We start from the raw sequence: 15,054 nt of genomic DNA, 5'->3' as shown, positions 1-15,054 counted from the left end.
TTCAAGATAACAATATGTAATATAACAACCACTGTTAATTCCTATCATTTTGTTTTGAAACCCTGTATCATTTTTAATGTTTTTGTTTTGTTTGTTTATGTCTGTGATATTGGTATTTTGCTATTGGTCTTTTTTTAAAAAGCTACTCTCTAAAATTTAAAAAAAAAAATCTAAAAAAAAAGTACTTGAGGATAGACAGAGGGTACTGCAAAAGATTTACTTGTTCTAGCATTCCCTAAATTGTAATACACGTCTCTGAAATTTAAATACCTTCTTTCAGTGTTAGTGGATGTACTTAAGTTAATTAAAACCCTTTGTATGTGAATAGTTCATGCTAACTTCTGAGCTTTCAGCATATACTTAAAGTTTAAACAAACTTCATTTTGTTACATGGCTTTTAATGGTAATCTTTCTGCACTACAAGGACAAAATGGAACAAAGTTGCTGTCAGCCCTCCATTTCTCTCTGTCTCTTGAGGTCTGTGTGCATGTGTGTGTGAGGTCTTCCCCCACCCCCATTCACCATAAATTTTACCTGAGAGGTTTATCTTCTTGATCTTTAGTGTATACTAAGTTCTTCTGGGGGGATATTGCCCACTATTGTGATTTAGGACAGTATAAGTTGCATGTTATAATCTCATTATTAGAATTTTCAATTTGAGATTCAAGGGAAACGATAGTCAAATGAGAACACACATTTTTTGCTAAACTGCATACACTTAATGCTTGTAGGTGATGAGAAAGTACATCTTACTTCTTGCTGGCTGATGTTTCTTTTGACACTGATTATAAAATATAACAGTATTCCAGAAGTGTTTTTAAAAATTTAAAAGAAACTTTGAGGCCAGGCATGGTGGGACACACGTGTAATCCCAGTGCTGCAGTGGTTGAGGTGGAAGAATCATGAGTTCAAGGACAACCTGTATTACATAGCAAGACTCTGTCCCCCAAAAAGCAGGGGTGGAGTGGGGATTTAGCTCAGTGTAAGAGCATTCCTGGTTCCATCCTCAATACCATTCCCCAAAGTAACCCCCAGTGAACCTTTAGAAATAGGAAGATGAAATTATAAGCTAATATAAAATTATATGATAGGATTTCAGCTATGATACTGGAAAAGACACCTGAAAACAATCCCCATCACTGACTGCTCACTGTGTATACTAGGCACTGTACTAAGAAATTGGCCTTGTTCTTCTAACCCTTATCCCCATCTTGTGAAATTTGTAATACTACCCATCTCTGGCAGTGATAGCCTAAGCTGAGAGAAGGTATGAGACTTACCCTGGGGACAGAGATGATGAGGCATGTATGGAGTGAAAACTCAAATCTTGCTAAGCCCATTTATCTGTGCTGTAAATTTTGTACCAGAAATCCTGCTGCATTGTCATGGTCATGTCATTAAGCGTCACTATTTTTTTTGTTTGTTTGTTTTGGTTTTTTTCTTCCAGTACTGGGAATTGAACTCATGATGTTGCGCTTGCCAGGCAGGCGCTGTGCCACTGAGCTAAATCCCCAGCCCTCTAAGCATTACTATTTATTGAGTGTTCATACTGTGCTGGGAAATGTGAAGAGTGCACTACGTATCTCACTCATTCCACAGGAGGAAACAGATGTTGCGAGTTTGAGTTGGGTGTTCTAAGGATTGTATAACATGGGTGTTGTAGCTCCAAGAGGTGTGCATTTCAGATCATACATATTTTGCTCTATTCCCAAAAGAGAAATAAAATAACAGAGCCATAAATAACAATGTTTTCCAGTCTAGAAAGTGGTTTGTAGAGAATTAAGGAGTTGGGGTACACTGCTTTGGTTGTCCAGGAGCGTATTCTCTTTTAAGAGCCAGGTATCCAGTTAGGGGAGCCCATATGGCAAGGTGGAAGTCTGTAGAGTATACAGTACATTTTGGAAAAAAACAGTGTGCATAGTACCTTACATTTTTAAAGTGAACATAAAAATTTGAAGTCAGGGAGAATGTAACAACACATTTCACTGTTATAGTCACTTTTCTAAAAATAGATATTCTTTTTTTAGGTCCCGATCACATAGCAAGAATCCTAAAAGGTAGGTATTATTATGAAGATAGGTACAAGTAGCCAAGTTGTATTTTCCAAAGGCAGTTTTTATAGACTGAATATCTTTTAAAAACTTATGAGGGTAAATTATTGTTTCTTTGGTAATTAAAGGTTAAGCATTGTCATTTGAGGAGAAGCTGGTCAGAAGTTACTCATGAATTACAACTGAGTTTTTATCAGAGCAAAATTACGTGTACTGTCCTGGAATTACAAGGGAAAGCGTTTATCTAAATATTCCTAAATATTTCTTAAAAATCTTTTTTAGAAGGTCAGTAAGTATGTAACAGGGTTTAAGAAACAACAATCTTGGAGCTTGTACCTGTTGAAAATATAAATAGGTTAACTAGTTAAATTCTTAAATGCTTTCCACAACAGGTTAATGGGTACTAAAATGTTGAATGTGTGTCCCAATTCTGTCCTTTGTTAATTTATTACTCATCCCTTTGTATTATGATCACAAAAGGCTTCCAAAAGGGCATTTTTTGCCTGGAAGAGGAAGAGATTACATCTTTCTTTTTACTTTTAGTGTTAAATGTTTAGGGGCTTTTTGAAACCTTTATTTGTAGTTAACAAGAAGTTTTTTCTAAGAAAGGGAGAAAGATGTCTTCCTTTATTCTTTCTCATTTCTTCACTTACCATTCTCTTCCTTTGGGCCTTGTTTCAGAAACCCATTCTTACCTAGAATGCCATTTCTCATTCTCTTCCAATCCAACTATTCTTCTTGTTGACATTAGATCTTTTTTTTTTGAAACCTCTACTGAGTACTCAAGAATAATAGTTATTTCCTAAGAACTTCTCCCTAAAATTAAGATCCCTTGGGGCAGTCATGGTGGTGCAAGCCTGTAATCCCAGCACTTGGGAGGCTGAGGCAGAAGGATTGCCGTGAGTTTGAGGCCAGCCTGGGCTGCAAAGTGAGTTCCAGGCCAGCTTGAACTACATAGTGAAATCCTGTCTCAATTAAAAAAAAAAAAAAAGGAAAAAATAGAACCTTTGTTATGAGACAAATCTTACGTTTATATTAGTCTCCCCTTAGTACTTTTTAAAATCCTTCAGTGGTTATTTTTTGCTTAGCACTAAAACAAGAGCTGGCTATAATCTCCTCACTGTGAGAGATTTAGCGGGGGAGTAGTGCACATTTGAGCCCAGCGTGGACAATTTAGCAAGATCCTTTCTCGAAATTAAAAGGGCTGGGATATAGCTCAGTCCTAAGGCTCTGGGTTCAAACCCTAGTACCATGGAGGTGGGGGACACTAGAAAAGTAAATGGACCAGTTATATCAGCTAATTAAATTGTGAGTTTTACATAAAATGTCTAGATACTTCAGCTGGAAATGTAACTTTTGCCATGCTAGTCTACCACTCACTGGTCTCACTTCCAACCTTGCCCACTCCTCTCATCCACCTCAGTCTGTTCTTCACACATTAGCCAAAATGAGCCCTTTAAAAAATTAAATATATTATGTGTGCCCTATGTTTAAACTGGGTTTTTCACTTCATTCATGGGAGAAGTCAGAGTCCTTTCCATAACTTGTTTTTTCTATTTTATTTTTTGGGTTTGTTTTTTTTTTCCGGTACCTGGAATTGCACTCACGACCTTGCGCTTTGCCAGGCAGGCTCTGTGTCACTGAGCCAAATCCCCAGCCCCCCATCATGTAGCCCACCTTATACCTCTGGTTCATGTCTGTTTTCTCAGAATATCAGTTAATAGCTCACCTTCACTTTATGTAATGTACTATGTAGAGCCCCGTGGTTTGAATGTTGCAGTTCCTTGCCATCTTCCTTGTAAGCCCCTCTTGTTATTCTTCTTCCCTTGTTTTGTTCATCAGACTGTCTCTTTAGCATGCTGAGCTTCTCCTGCCTTGACTTTGTGCCTGTGTGCCCTTCTCAAGGTGGCTACTGTGCTTATTCCTTCCTTCTCATTTTTGCTTCAGCATCGTGCTATTAGAGAAGCTTCTTCTGCTGCTTCTGTAAAAATATGACCACTGTTTCTCTGTCCAGCTTCACTTTACAGGCAGACATCAGTACACATTCTAGACTGTAAGCTCCAAGGGGCCAGAGACTTAGTTTTATTTGTTGCTTAATCTTCCCTGGTAACTAAAATAGTGCTATAGGCACCCACTAAATATATTTTGAATGAATGAATAATTTTATTCAGTGTTTTAAAACAGTGAATAAAATTATGCATTGGAAGAAATAGATTCATAATAGCTATCTCAGTATGAGTAGTTAAAGGTCATTTGATAAAACTTGTATTGAATGACATATTCTTTTCTCTGTCCTCGCAGATATCCTAACCAGGTGTAGAAATACTCTGTTCAGCTGTGTTTGACACTAGGTCTATAACATGCTGTTCTTTACCTGGAATGTTAACATGAACTGAATACATTTAAACTCATTTATAGCAAAATAATCATTTGAAAATATGTTTAGTGTGTAAACAATACTACCCAAATAATGTGCTTTTAACTTACTGTATTAGGAGAAAACGTTAGTCTTACATGCTTAATGATTTAAAATTTTTAACCATTTTATTGAGGTGTGGTTTATATACCATAGCATTTACCCATTTTTGTTAGTGATTTCAGTAAATTTAAAGTTCTACAATCCAACTTAGAATATTTTTACCACTTTTTTCCTTTTTTCTCTCTCTCTCTTTTTTTTTTTTTTGCTGTACTAAGGATGGAACCTGTGGCCTTGCCCACTACATGTGATTAAAAGAATGTTCAAAGCTTTAAAATAGTGTTATAGTAAAGGACAGTGGCCATTAGTCCCCCTCAGACTACTCTTGTGTGCTTTGAACATGCTCATTCCAGCAGTCTTGCCACTTTCCAAAGCAGTTCTGGAAGTCCTCTTTCGTGAGTGTCTTTACAAGGTGTGAATAAAAAATACAGTCAAATCTGCTGCTGGGTGCCATCAAACAAAGGCAGGCTCTTAAAAACTTCATCGTGTGGCCTAATCTACTTTATTCACCAAATCTGGCACTGTGTGACTCTTGGGTCTTCTTCAAAGTTAAAATGACTATGAAAGGTAATCAATCGTGTTGTATTGACATGGAAGAAATCATGACAGTAGAACCAAAGACAGTTACCAAAGAAGACTTGTAGAACTGTATCTGAAAGTGGCAAGAATGATGGGTTATATTTGAAACAAGGGGGAGTATTTTGAGAATGGTTAATGGTAAACATGGCTTTTACTGTAATTGACTTCTTAAAAATTTAAATGTTTATCCCCACCCCATGCCTTTTATGCCAAACAAGTGTTCTGTCACTGAGTTACATCCCCAACCCTTGTTTTAAAAATTCTTATTTTGAAGCCAGGTCTTGCTAAATTGCACTGCTGCTGCTGCTGAAGCAACTACATTCATGTGCTCATCTTCCATCATTCTTAAAATGACTCTTTAAATAAGCAAAACTGCATGCCTTTTTCCCCTCTTGTTTTCTCTTGTGTTTTTGTCTTTTGCGTGCCATTACCTTCGCCATACAAACATACCACATACCACACAAGTTTAGTTGTGACCTGATCAAGGCTACAATAGTATTTTTCCTTCTCTACTACTTTGTAGTTGTTAGCAATACTTTTTAAAAATCAATATAGGTAAAGTTCTGTTAAGTTTTTAATTTTTTTTTTTCCTCCCAAATCATGTGCTAGAGAATTGTTTCATTCTGTTTAGATTATTTTGTGATTTGGCATACTGTGGGTATTCCATATTTATTTCTGTAGTCACAGCCTTTCTAATTCAGACAGAGTAATTTATCCTGAGCAGTGTATTTTTTCATATCTCTCCTTCCTTCTGTTCATATCCATTAGGTATATATATATAGCCTCTAAAGTATCCTAAAAATCTTAGAAGTTTAATGAAATTAATTAATAAAGCATTTAGATAATACAATTCCTGGCTTACAGTACTGGTACACGTTTTTGCCTTCATTTTCTTCTATTCCTGGTATAAGTTTATACAGTACTGATTGACCTCTAAGAATTAGTGTTTTATTTTTGTTTTGAAGTCTTAGTGTATAGTTATTCTACCAGAAATTTAGTGTAAATTGAATTGACTTGGGATAGAACTGATACAGAAGAAGGTTACTAGAGAATATTTTTAAAGAGAAGGCTATAGTAAATAGAGATACAGTGCCGACAGAATGAAAATGAAGTCAAGGCTTGTTATCTTGTAGATCGAGGTCCAGAGAGCATCGCAGACACCGATCTCGCTCCATGTCTCGAGAACGCAAGAGGAGGACTCGATCCAAGTCTCGGGAGAAACGCCATCGCCACCGGTCCCGCTCCAGCAGCCGTAGCCGCAGCCGCAGCCATCAGCGAAGTCGACACAGTTCTAGAGATAGGAGCAGAGAGCGGTCCAAGAGGAGGTACTGACGTGCCGATCGGAGGATGTGGAGCTACCTTTATGTTTAGCCTGTTGTTTGCTTATGTTACTTAGGATTAGAGTTTAGATTATTGGTTTGAACTTGCACCTGGTGATATGTACACATTTGTGTGTGGGTGTATACATTTTTTTTCCAGATTATATTGGTAGTTCAGAAAGATTTACATGCGAGCCCGAATAAGAAATTGGAACTGGTATGTGCAGAGGTTATTACTGCTTTTCTCTGCTTAGTATGTCTTGGGGGAAAAAAACTATTTTACAGGCAAATAATTTTAGGTACTAATAACTCTTGAAGTTTTTCAATATGTATTAACACATTAGGGGCTCTCAGAAGTCCTTTCATTAAGAGTTGTTTAGCTTTGTTTGGCTTACTGTTTTCCAAACTTGAGCTGGTACACAGAGAAGACACATTCTAGTATATTCTTGTTTAATCTGTGCTATTAGTAATTCATTGTTGTATGTACAGCTTTGGCAGGGCAGGTTCAAAATTTGAAGGAAGTTACGAGACTTCTTGGTATAAAGAAAAACTCAAAAGTTAAAAGGCAGGCAGACACTGGGTAAGGTATACTCAAAGACCTGAATATCTCGTGAGAGGAAACAGAGGATGGTAGAGGAGTTTAGTCCTCACAGTTTGCATAGACTAAGCTCCCAAAACTTCTCAGGTCACATCATAGCCCTTTAAACCAGGTAATTTCTGTGGAACATAAATCATATTCAATTTGCTTTGTTTTCCTCAACAGCTATTCTTACATATATATAGAATAAACTTTCTTTTGAGTGCCTAGTACTTACTAGTTTTACATTTTCTATGGATTATTCTATGTAGAGTCCATAATAGAATCTATAGAAAGCTGTTTCTATTTGTTGGACTCTCAACTGCCCATTCCCTGAATTCACTCACAAGCTGAGTGCTTTTTAGGGTCCCAACTGGTATTTTATTTCTTACATTTCTAACCATTTTCCTTATGACTTTAATCAGTGAAAACTGTTTGCTTCCTACTGCACTAGGCTTAGTAAAAGAAATGTAACATAGTTAGGCACCCATATTCAGGTTGCTCTAAGAAGCTTGCTGTATAAATTCGAACACAGAACTGACATCAGACAAAAGATTATAAAATGCTAAACTGGATACAGTAGGGTGTTGCAGGTCTAGAGGAGGGAAATGCCAGAGTAACACAAATTGGCTTCAGGTCATCAGTGAAACTGGAATAAAGTGGATGTAATTTAAACAGGTAGGACATACAGTTATAGGCCACTTGACTCACACTCTTGAAACTGGATTTTGGAGGCCAAACCCTCAGCAGTGTTTAGAAATAAACATTTGTTAAAAGTTCTCTGTATATCTTAAATTTGTACATTAAATTTTGAGAATCATGCAGCTAGGTGATGAAGATCTAGATAATTTCTTGTGTTGACCTGCCTAACTGTCATTGTTTTTGGTGTTTGTGAACTCTTGATGTCTTTATTGGTGGTGGAGACCTCGGGAGGGATGGGAGTGAAGTCTCATTCTCTGAGATTATGTCATCTGAGTCCCTGATGCTTCCTGCAGTTGTGAAGTTGTATAGGAAAAATTTCCAATTTACGTGACAGCCCTCATATCTGAGACTTCAGCATGTTCACAAAGAGGCCTATTTTTGTAAAACTATTAAAAGTTTTGCTTTTCTCAAGAGCACCTCTCATCTTTGAATTCAAATTCTCTTTTGGAATATTATTTTTACCAAACATTAGCAGGTAATTGCTATTAAAACCTACTTGTTACTACATAGAACATTAAATTTTGCTACAAATGTGGATTTAATTTTTAAAGGCAAAAGTTCCCTTAGAATTCTTGGCTGTTTTGTTGTTCTCCTGCCTGTACTGGGAAGCACTGGTCTCTGCTGTAATAGATTGCTCTGTGACCTTTCCTTGGCTCAAGTTCCCTACGCCAGCGACTATCACTTGCAGCTTTCTGCTGCTTTCTCTGTTCACACCTGGACAGTGCAACCTTGTAGTCAGATCACATCACATGGGTCCAGGGGCCTTGGCCAAGTAAGGTCATTATGTCACCTATCTACTGTGGGAAGAGAGTATTGGGGCTGGGAATATAGCTCAGTGGCACAGTGCCTGCCTGGCAAGTGTGAGGTCCTGAGTTCGAGTCCTGGTGCCAAAAAAATACACTAGTGGAAAGATAGTATTTGCCCTTAATTAGGATTATTGGTAGTGTGGATAAGAAGTGTATACAGACTACTCTTGTGGGGGATGTTGTAATTGCTCACATAGCATTAGTTGATGTTCATCACAGATACTTTCCAGTTCTTATCAGTAGGACTTACCAGCATCACATGTTCCTATTTTTAGGTATCATTTCTATGAGTGTTCTTTATATTCCATTCCTGCAAAAGCTATATAGATGGAGCTAGTATAGACCTAGAATCATTAGATTTGCGTTGTGATTTTCGTAACACATCATTTTAATGCTCAGAGTTAATAGTAATCTTTGTCTTCGTTAATCCTCCTGAACTATATAAAATAGAATACATTATTATTGGTTTGCTGCCTTATGTTTTCCTGAAAACATTACTTATTCAGGGCTGGGAGTGTAGTTACACCGTAGAATACATGCTTAGCCTACACCAGGCCCTGGGTTCAAACTCCAACATCAAAAAGTGTTATTCAGGTCTTGGCAGTGCCTCAGATCTTAATTCTGAATGTGGGTTGAGATAATTATGTGTAAAAGTTCTGTATCACCTGTAAAGAGCCAAATAAATGTAGTATTTGTTATTAATTTTAGATGTTGAAAATACAGAAGATTCTTTATTTATTTGAATTTCATAATATCCTTTGGCTTTTCTTTTAACTAAATCTGATATAAGCTTGTTTTGTTACCTTTCTTATTGAAGATGGATATGGGAACGGAGATGGCAGTATTAAGTTATGATTAATCAAAATCTTTTATTGTGGATTATCTTTTTCTGTCTTCCATTCTGGTTTTAATGAGTTAACTCAGGAGGAGTAAAGCAGATTTTTAAATTAACAAATGGTTATTTAAAGCCATAGTATTGAGTATATGTCTTATATAAGTCAGGTATTGGCAAACTATTGCCTACAGGTTAAAGGACGCCTGCAGCCTGCTTTTGTACAGCCAGCAAGCTATGGATGGTTTTACATTCTTTAAGGTTGTAAACAGAAGAGGAAGAAGAATATTATCACAGAAACTGTGTGACCTGCAGCACCTTAGATACTGTCTGGCCAGAAAGCAAACACACAAGATTTGCCGTCCTCTATGTTGTCATTGATTTCCATCCAATTTGGAATCACTTCTCATACATTTTTTCAAAATCCAGGAATACCTTTTACTTTTTAAAGCTATTATCTATGTATTATTTTTATATTAAATACCTTTTTATGTTTTGAAGCTCTACAGTTATCTCCAAGATACTAAAAATAGCTTATTTTAGTTTAGACTGTTTTTTGACAGTAGTGGGGATTGAACCTGGGGCCTAACATGTGCTAGGCAAGCACTCTACCACTGAACTACATCCCCAGCGCTTGTGAGGTTTTTTATGAGACAAGGTCTTGCTAAGTTGCCCAGGCTGGCCTCAGACTTGCGATCCTCCTGCTTCACTCAGCCTCTCGAGCAGCTGGGAATACAGGCGTTGCCACTGTCTGTGCTTGGCACTTACTGTTTTTGGCCCTTAGCTATTTGTTGCCACCCATCTTTTTTAGTGCTTTCATCCACTACAGTAGTGCTCTTTTCTGTCAGAAAACTGACGACTCTTATCTTGGATGTAATCTAATATATTTCTTCAGCTATCGGTAGCTTAATACTTATCCTATTCTTTCATTTGGATTTTGGGTTTCCCAACATATTTTGCTCCTCAAATTAATATTTTTCAGATCCTCAAAAGAAAGATTCAGAGACCAAGACTTAGCATCACGTGACAGAGACAGGAGTTCAAGAGACAGATCACCTCGTGACCGAGACCGAAAAGATAAGAAGCGGTCCTATGAGAGTGCAAATGGCAGATCAGAAGACAGGAGGAGCTCTGAAGAGCGCGAAGCAGGGGAGATCTAATTAGCTGTGTACATACCTTTAATCTTTAAGCTTCCTATGGAGTCACATACTATTGTTTAGTTTACAGCTGTTCAGGTTAACAGTGAGCAGTTCTAGCACCGATGCAAGATTCAGCCAGGCTAGATGTACAGTATCTAACTTGATCTGAACTGAACCTGTTTTCCTTGATGAAGCCTAAAACTACATCCATAGTTTCTGGTGAACCTGTAATACAGTTCTGAAAGTACAGTTTTATATAATAAGACACTGATCTCTTTATTCTTTTAAGTAGGAGTGATAGCGAATGAATTGTTACATGCCTTGGGATTTTTTGAACATTTGTAAAATGCTGTCTTCCTTTCTACTCCAAATAGCAGCAGCTTGGGGAATTTTTCTTTTTAATTTTTCTTCCTGTGATTTTTGTATCCCCTAATACCTGCACTCTCCAACTGTAAGGGGGTCAGGGAAGCAATATATCTTCTGTTCTGAGGCTCTATTCCCATTATTAATTACTAGCTCATTACAGTTCAGAGCATTTATACTGGAATGTGTGCTGGAGAAATTGAAAATACTGGGGATTTTTGTTTGACGGTGCCTATTTAGAATTGGAAATTGAACAGCTGTTGCATTACATACTTTTGCTTTTTTATTGAAATTTTAAAATCAGACTTGTCTTGATTTTTCTGTTCCTCATTGCTATGTTCAGGATGTTCTAAGGGGGTGGGGGCAGGGACTCTTTCATAATAAGCACTTGTTTTATTTTGTGTGTGGAGTATAAAAACTACACCCTTATTGTAAAAAACAATAAAATGAAAGAAACAATCATCACCACCATCAAACTGTAACTTGTCTAGTAAATTGTCACTAGAACTATTTGCTGTGGATTTTTCCTGTATTCTGTTACCTTATTAACAGTGCCTTATTGTGCAAGGCACCAAAGGAAGTAAATAGACTTGAAAAGAGTCCAGATGAAGCGTTGCTCCTTCTGGGCCTCTCACTGACTACTTTCCACCTACTTCAGGGCTGTCTGTAACCTGTGTAGAGAAGGAATGGACCTGCGGAAGCATTGGGGGGTTTCTTGGTTTTTTTTGTTTTCATATTCAATAAACCTGAATAAAAACAGTATGGAACCAACATAACGAAGCCAGCAGTTTCTGCATTACAGAACTATAGTGATATAAACAATAGTTGGCAGGTATCACTTCTAGTTTTACAAATTCTGAGGAACAAATATAAAATTAGTGTCTGTGATTGTAATTAAGATCACTCTGTAGAGCCGTTTCTTTGAATTTGACAGATTTGAGAGGAATGTGGGCCTCTGTGAGAGAAGAGAAAGCCCATGCCCTTCTAAGGGGTGTCCCCAGTTTGCCAGGTGATGCCTCATTACCAGGGTTGCTGTCACTCAGCACCACCCCCAGTGTATAGTTTCATCTGAGAGGCCCATCTGCATCAGCAACCCATTTCTTTTGTCCTTTTTAGGTTGTCGAAAAATAGTTTTGTGTCTTCTGTTCTTGGTGGTCTATGCTGTTGTCCCAAATCCTTACAGGCATTTTGGACGTAGTACTTCGGAGTGTGGAACAAGATGGGAAAGTTTAGCTGTGGTAGTAGGTGCAAGGAAGGACATCTGGGAGCTCACCTACTGTAGATTATATCTGGAGTTAGATATTGAACATCTCTAACGCATACTTTTAAGTCACATTTTCTCACTGTTGGTACAGAAGCAAGTACTCAGTGAAGGTAACCATGTCTGTATGACTAGCTGTTACTGCAGCTGTGATTTTTGGGGAAGTACTGGCCCTACCCCCAACAGGCAGTGACAGCCATCGAGCACAGCACTGCCCTGGGGCTGTGTGCCACAGCAGATTACGTCACCTGGTCCTTCACACAGATGATCCCATTTTTAGAAGTCCTTTTACCTGGGCAAGGGGTAGGACACCCTGCAATCCCAGCACTCTGGTAGGGTGAGGCAAGAGTATTGCAAGTTTGATTCCAATCCAGACAATTTAGTGAGACCTTGTCTTAAAATTTTAAAAAAGGCAAACTCCTTTTACAACTCTTTTGCTTGCATACTTGTACTATTTAGAGTTTGGGATAAGTAATCTGCATTTTAAATAATGAGATGGGCCAGCCACTGCGATTTAGAAGAACCCTAAGGTAGAGTATCTTTCTCATACACAATGTTTTGTACTTCATTTAACTAAATTTCGTCACATTTGCAAAAATCTTTGACCTTGTAGGGTAAAACCATGCTCCTTTTTACCTTCAGCAGAGCCCCTTTCATTTTGCTGTTACCTATCAATTCCCAGAGCTGCTTTGCTGAGCTATAGCAACAGCTACAGCTGAGACTAAAGCAGAAAATCTGGCAGGCAGACTGTGGGGAGTGAACCCAGGGAGCACCAGACCACATCCCCGCCCTTTTTTATTCTGAGACAGGGTTGGCTTTCAGCATGGCTTTCAACATGGCAGTCCTTTTGCTGCTTCCTGAGTAGCAGGGATTAAGTACATGTCCCACTGTGCCCAGTTTCTAACTTCTTTGGGGTGGGGGGTATAGGGAATTGAGCTCAGGACCTTGTGCTTGCCAGTCAGGCACTTGTGCTGCTGAGCTATGTCCCCAACCAGTAACTTTCTTAAATAAAGATTTTCTTACCTCTTATTAAAACTAAAACAAAGGGTGTTTTTTGTTTTGTTTTTGTGATGGTGGTACTAGAATTGAGCCCAGGGACTTTGCACTAAGCAACATCCCACACACACCCACACACAGCCCTTCATTTTTTTGAAACGGTCTTGCCAAGTCACTAAGTTGCCGAGGCTGGGCTTGCACTTGCAGTCTTCCTGCCTCAGCCTCCCAGAGTACTGGAATTACTAGTGTATGCTACCATGGGAAGCTTCAAACTCTTTTGTTCCTTAGAGTTCCATTATGAATGTTTTGTTATTTTGGGAGAGTCTCACTTAATTGCTAAATTCTCCAGGTCAGGCATAAGTTTGCTATCCTGTCTCAACCTTGAAGAATGTTGTGGGGTTATGGGTGTGTACTGCCATGCCTGCTTTGAGTCAATTTTAAATTAGTTTCTCTCAGCATTGGTCAAGCATACATTAGACTCTTACCATTTAAGTACTTTGTTCAAAGTAGTTTTTAAGGTAATGACCCATCAGTACTGCTTTTTTTTTTTTTCTTCAAATAAGTTTAGGTTGGGGCTGGGGATTTAGCTCAGCAGCACAGCGCCTGCCTGGCAAGTGTGAGGTCGTGAGCTCGATTCCTGGTAGCAGGGGGGAAAAAAAAGTTCAGGTTTTGTTTTGTTTTGAGACAGGGTCTCACTGTGTGTGTGCAGGCTGGCCTTGAACTCAGTGATCCTCCGGGTCAGTCTCCCAAGTGCTGGGATTATAGGTGTGCACCCCCGTGCCCTGCTTTTTTATAGGTTTTTAAACTTGGGAAATCTAAGAAAATATTATAGTTTTAAAATATATCTCAAGTACATTTGGCTTCTAGGGCTAAACCAGCTATAAACGGTTGAAATGTCCCTTCTGATGGTCCCCCAGCTGTTGCTCTGAGCTGCTGGAGTGCCTCCAGTAACTCAAGGCCATCTTCCCACTCTGAAGGGAGAACCTTGGTCTGCCACAGCCTGCAAAGCTGACTTCAGTATTTTGAAAAGCATCTTTTGGATTGCATGTGGAGGGGGGAAAAAGCAGTTTACATGATTTTACTCCGCTTTGGCTTTTGATATTTCCTGTACTATAAGGTAATATAAAGTTGCCTCCTTTCAGTGTGTTTTTCTTTCTTTTGCTGGCCAGGCAGGAGAGTGCTGGGGCCACAGAGGATCAGGGCTTTGACGCTCTGGGGTCTACAGATGTTTCTGAGCTGTGAGGGCCATCTGTGTGTTCTCCAGGTTCAGCAGAAAGCTCAAGGTGTTGGAGGTTCTGGGGCTGCAGGCATAGCTGGGTGTTGGCCTCAGCTCATGCTCAACATAGTAGGATTTAGCTAAAAGCAAAGCATGGAGACTTGCAGGTGGAGCTGTCAGTCCTTCCTGCAGGGCTCCAGATGGGACTGGATGGGGGAACGAGGCTGGTACCAGCACCAGAACCTGCCTCAGCTCTCCTCAGCTCCACATGCAGTGCACCCGTCTTGAGGTCTGCCTTGAGATGCTGTAACTGGAATTATCCCTGTAAGTGCAATTATCCCTGTGCGGTGTGTCAGGCTTCCTTCCTGAACGTGTTAATGAGACTCACCTGTGTGCTGTGTCAGCACAGTATGGTTTTTGCTTGCTTGTATCAAGTAGAATGCAGTGTGAGGAGGTACTGCAGTTTATCCAGAGACTGTTTCTGCACATGTGTGCTGGCTGCTCATACATTTCCCTTGGCAGGGTGTCTCTTCAGATCTCCAGGGTCTGCACTCTTCTGCCCTGTGAATTGTTTATGTTTGAATCTCTCTCATCTGTGGAATGAGAGAGAAAGATTCCTATGGTTTGGTCTACCTTTCTCTCCTGTTCTTTACCAGAAGCCCAGCCTTGCCCACCCTGCAGTCAGATTTTAGTGCAGTGTGGAAGTTTCCGCTCTAATAACCACGCGACCACACTCC

At 39.1% G+C, this 15,054-nt stretch overlaps 2 protein-coding genes across 12 annotated transcripts in view; one reads left to right on the top strand and one right to left on the bottom strand.

Annotated features, from left to right (window-relative positions):
- The window catches only part of LOC102026334 (putative RNA-binding protein Luc7-like 2), a 66,152-nt gene extending 54,537 nt beyond the window's left edge, over nt 1-11,615 (top strand). For 9 of the 11 annotated variants that reach the window (XM_005405439.2, XM_013504954.1, XM_005405438.2 and 6 more), the window contains 3 exons: nt 2,028-2,057; nt 6,240-6,431; nt 10,325-11,615. In XM_005405439.2, the coding sequence (XP_005405496.1) occupies nt 2,028-2,057; nt 6,240-6,431; nt 10,325-10,502 (400 nt within the window). In that variant the 3' untranslated portion in view covers nt 10,503-11,615. Of the gene's footprint in view, nt 1-2,027; nt 2,058-6,239; nt 9,218-10,324 lie in introns of those variants that run through there. The other 2 variants (XM_005405441.2, XM_013504955.1) reach the window with 2 other exon arrangements.
- Nucleotides 11,616-14,337: 2,722 nt separating this feature from the next.
- LOC106146735 overlaps nt 14,338-15,054 on the bottom strand; it is a 29,744-nt gene continuing 29,027 nt past the window's right edge. The window contains exon 5 of the mRNA XM_013504922.1: nt 14,338-14,910. Coding sequence (XP_013360376.1) covers nt 14,890-14,910 — 21 coding nt within the window. The 3' untranslated portion in view covers nt 14,338-14,889. The remainder of the gene's footprint in view (nt 14,911-15,054) is intronic.

Source organism: Chinchilla lanigera, unplaced genomic scaffold (assembly GCF_000276665.1).
Source record: "Chinchilla lanigera isolate Chin_1 unplaced genomic scaffold, ChiLan1.0 scaffold00093, whole genome shotgun sequence".
Classification (NCBI taxonomy): domain Eukaryota; kingdom Metazoa; phylum Chordata; class Mammalia; order Rodentia; family Chinchillidae; genus Chinchilla; species Chinchilla lanigera.
Note: the sequence above shows the minus strand (reverse complement) of the source record. Positions and strands in the feature narration are given on the sequence as shown.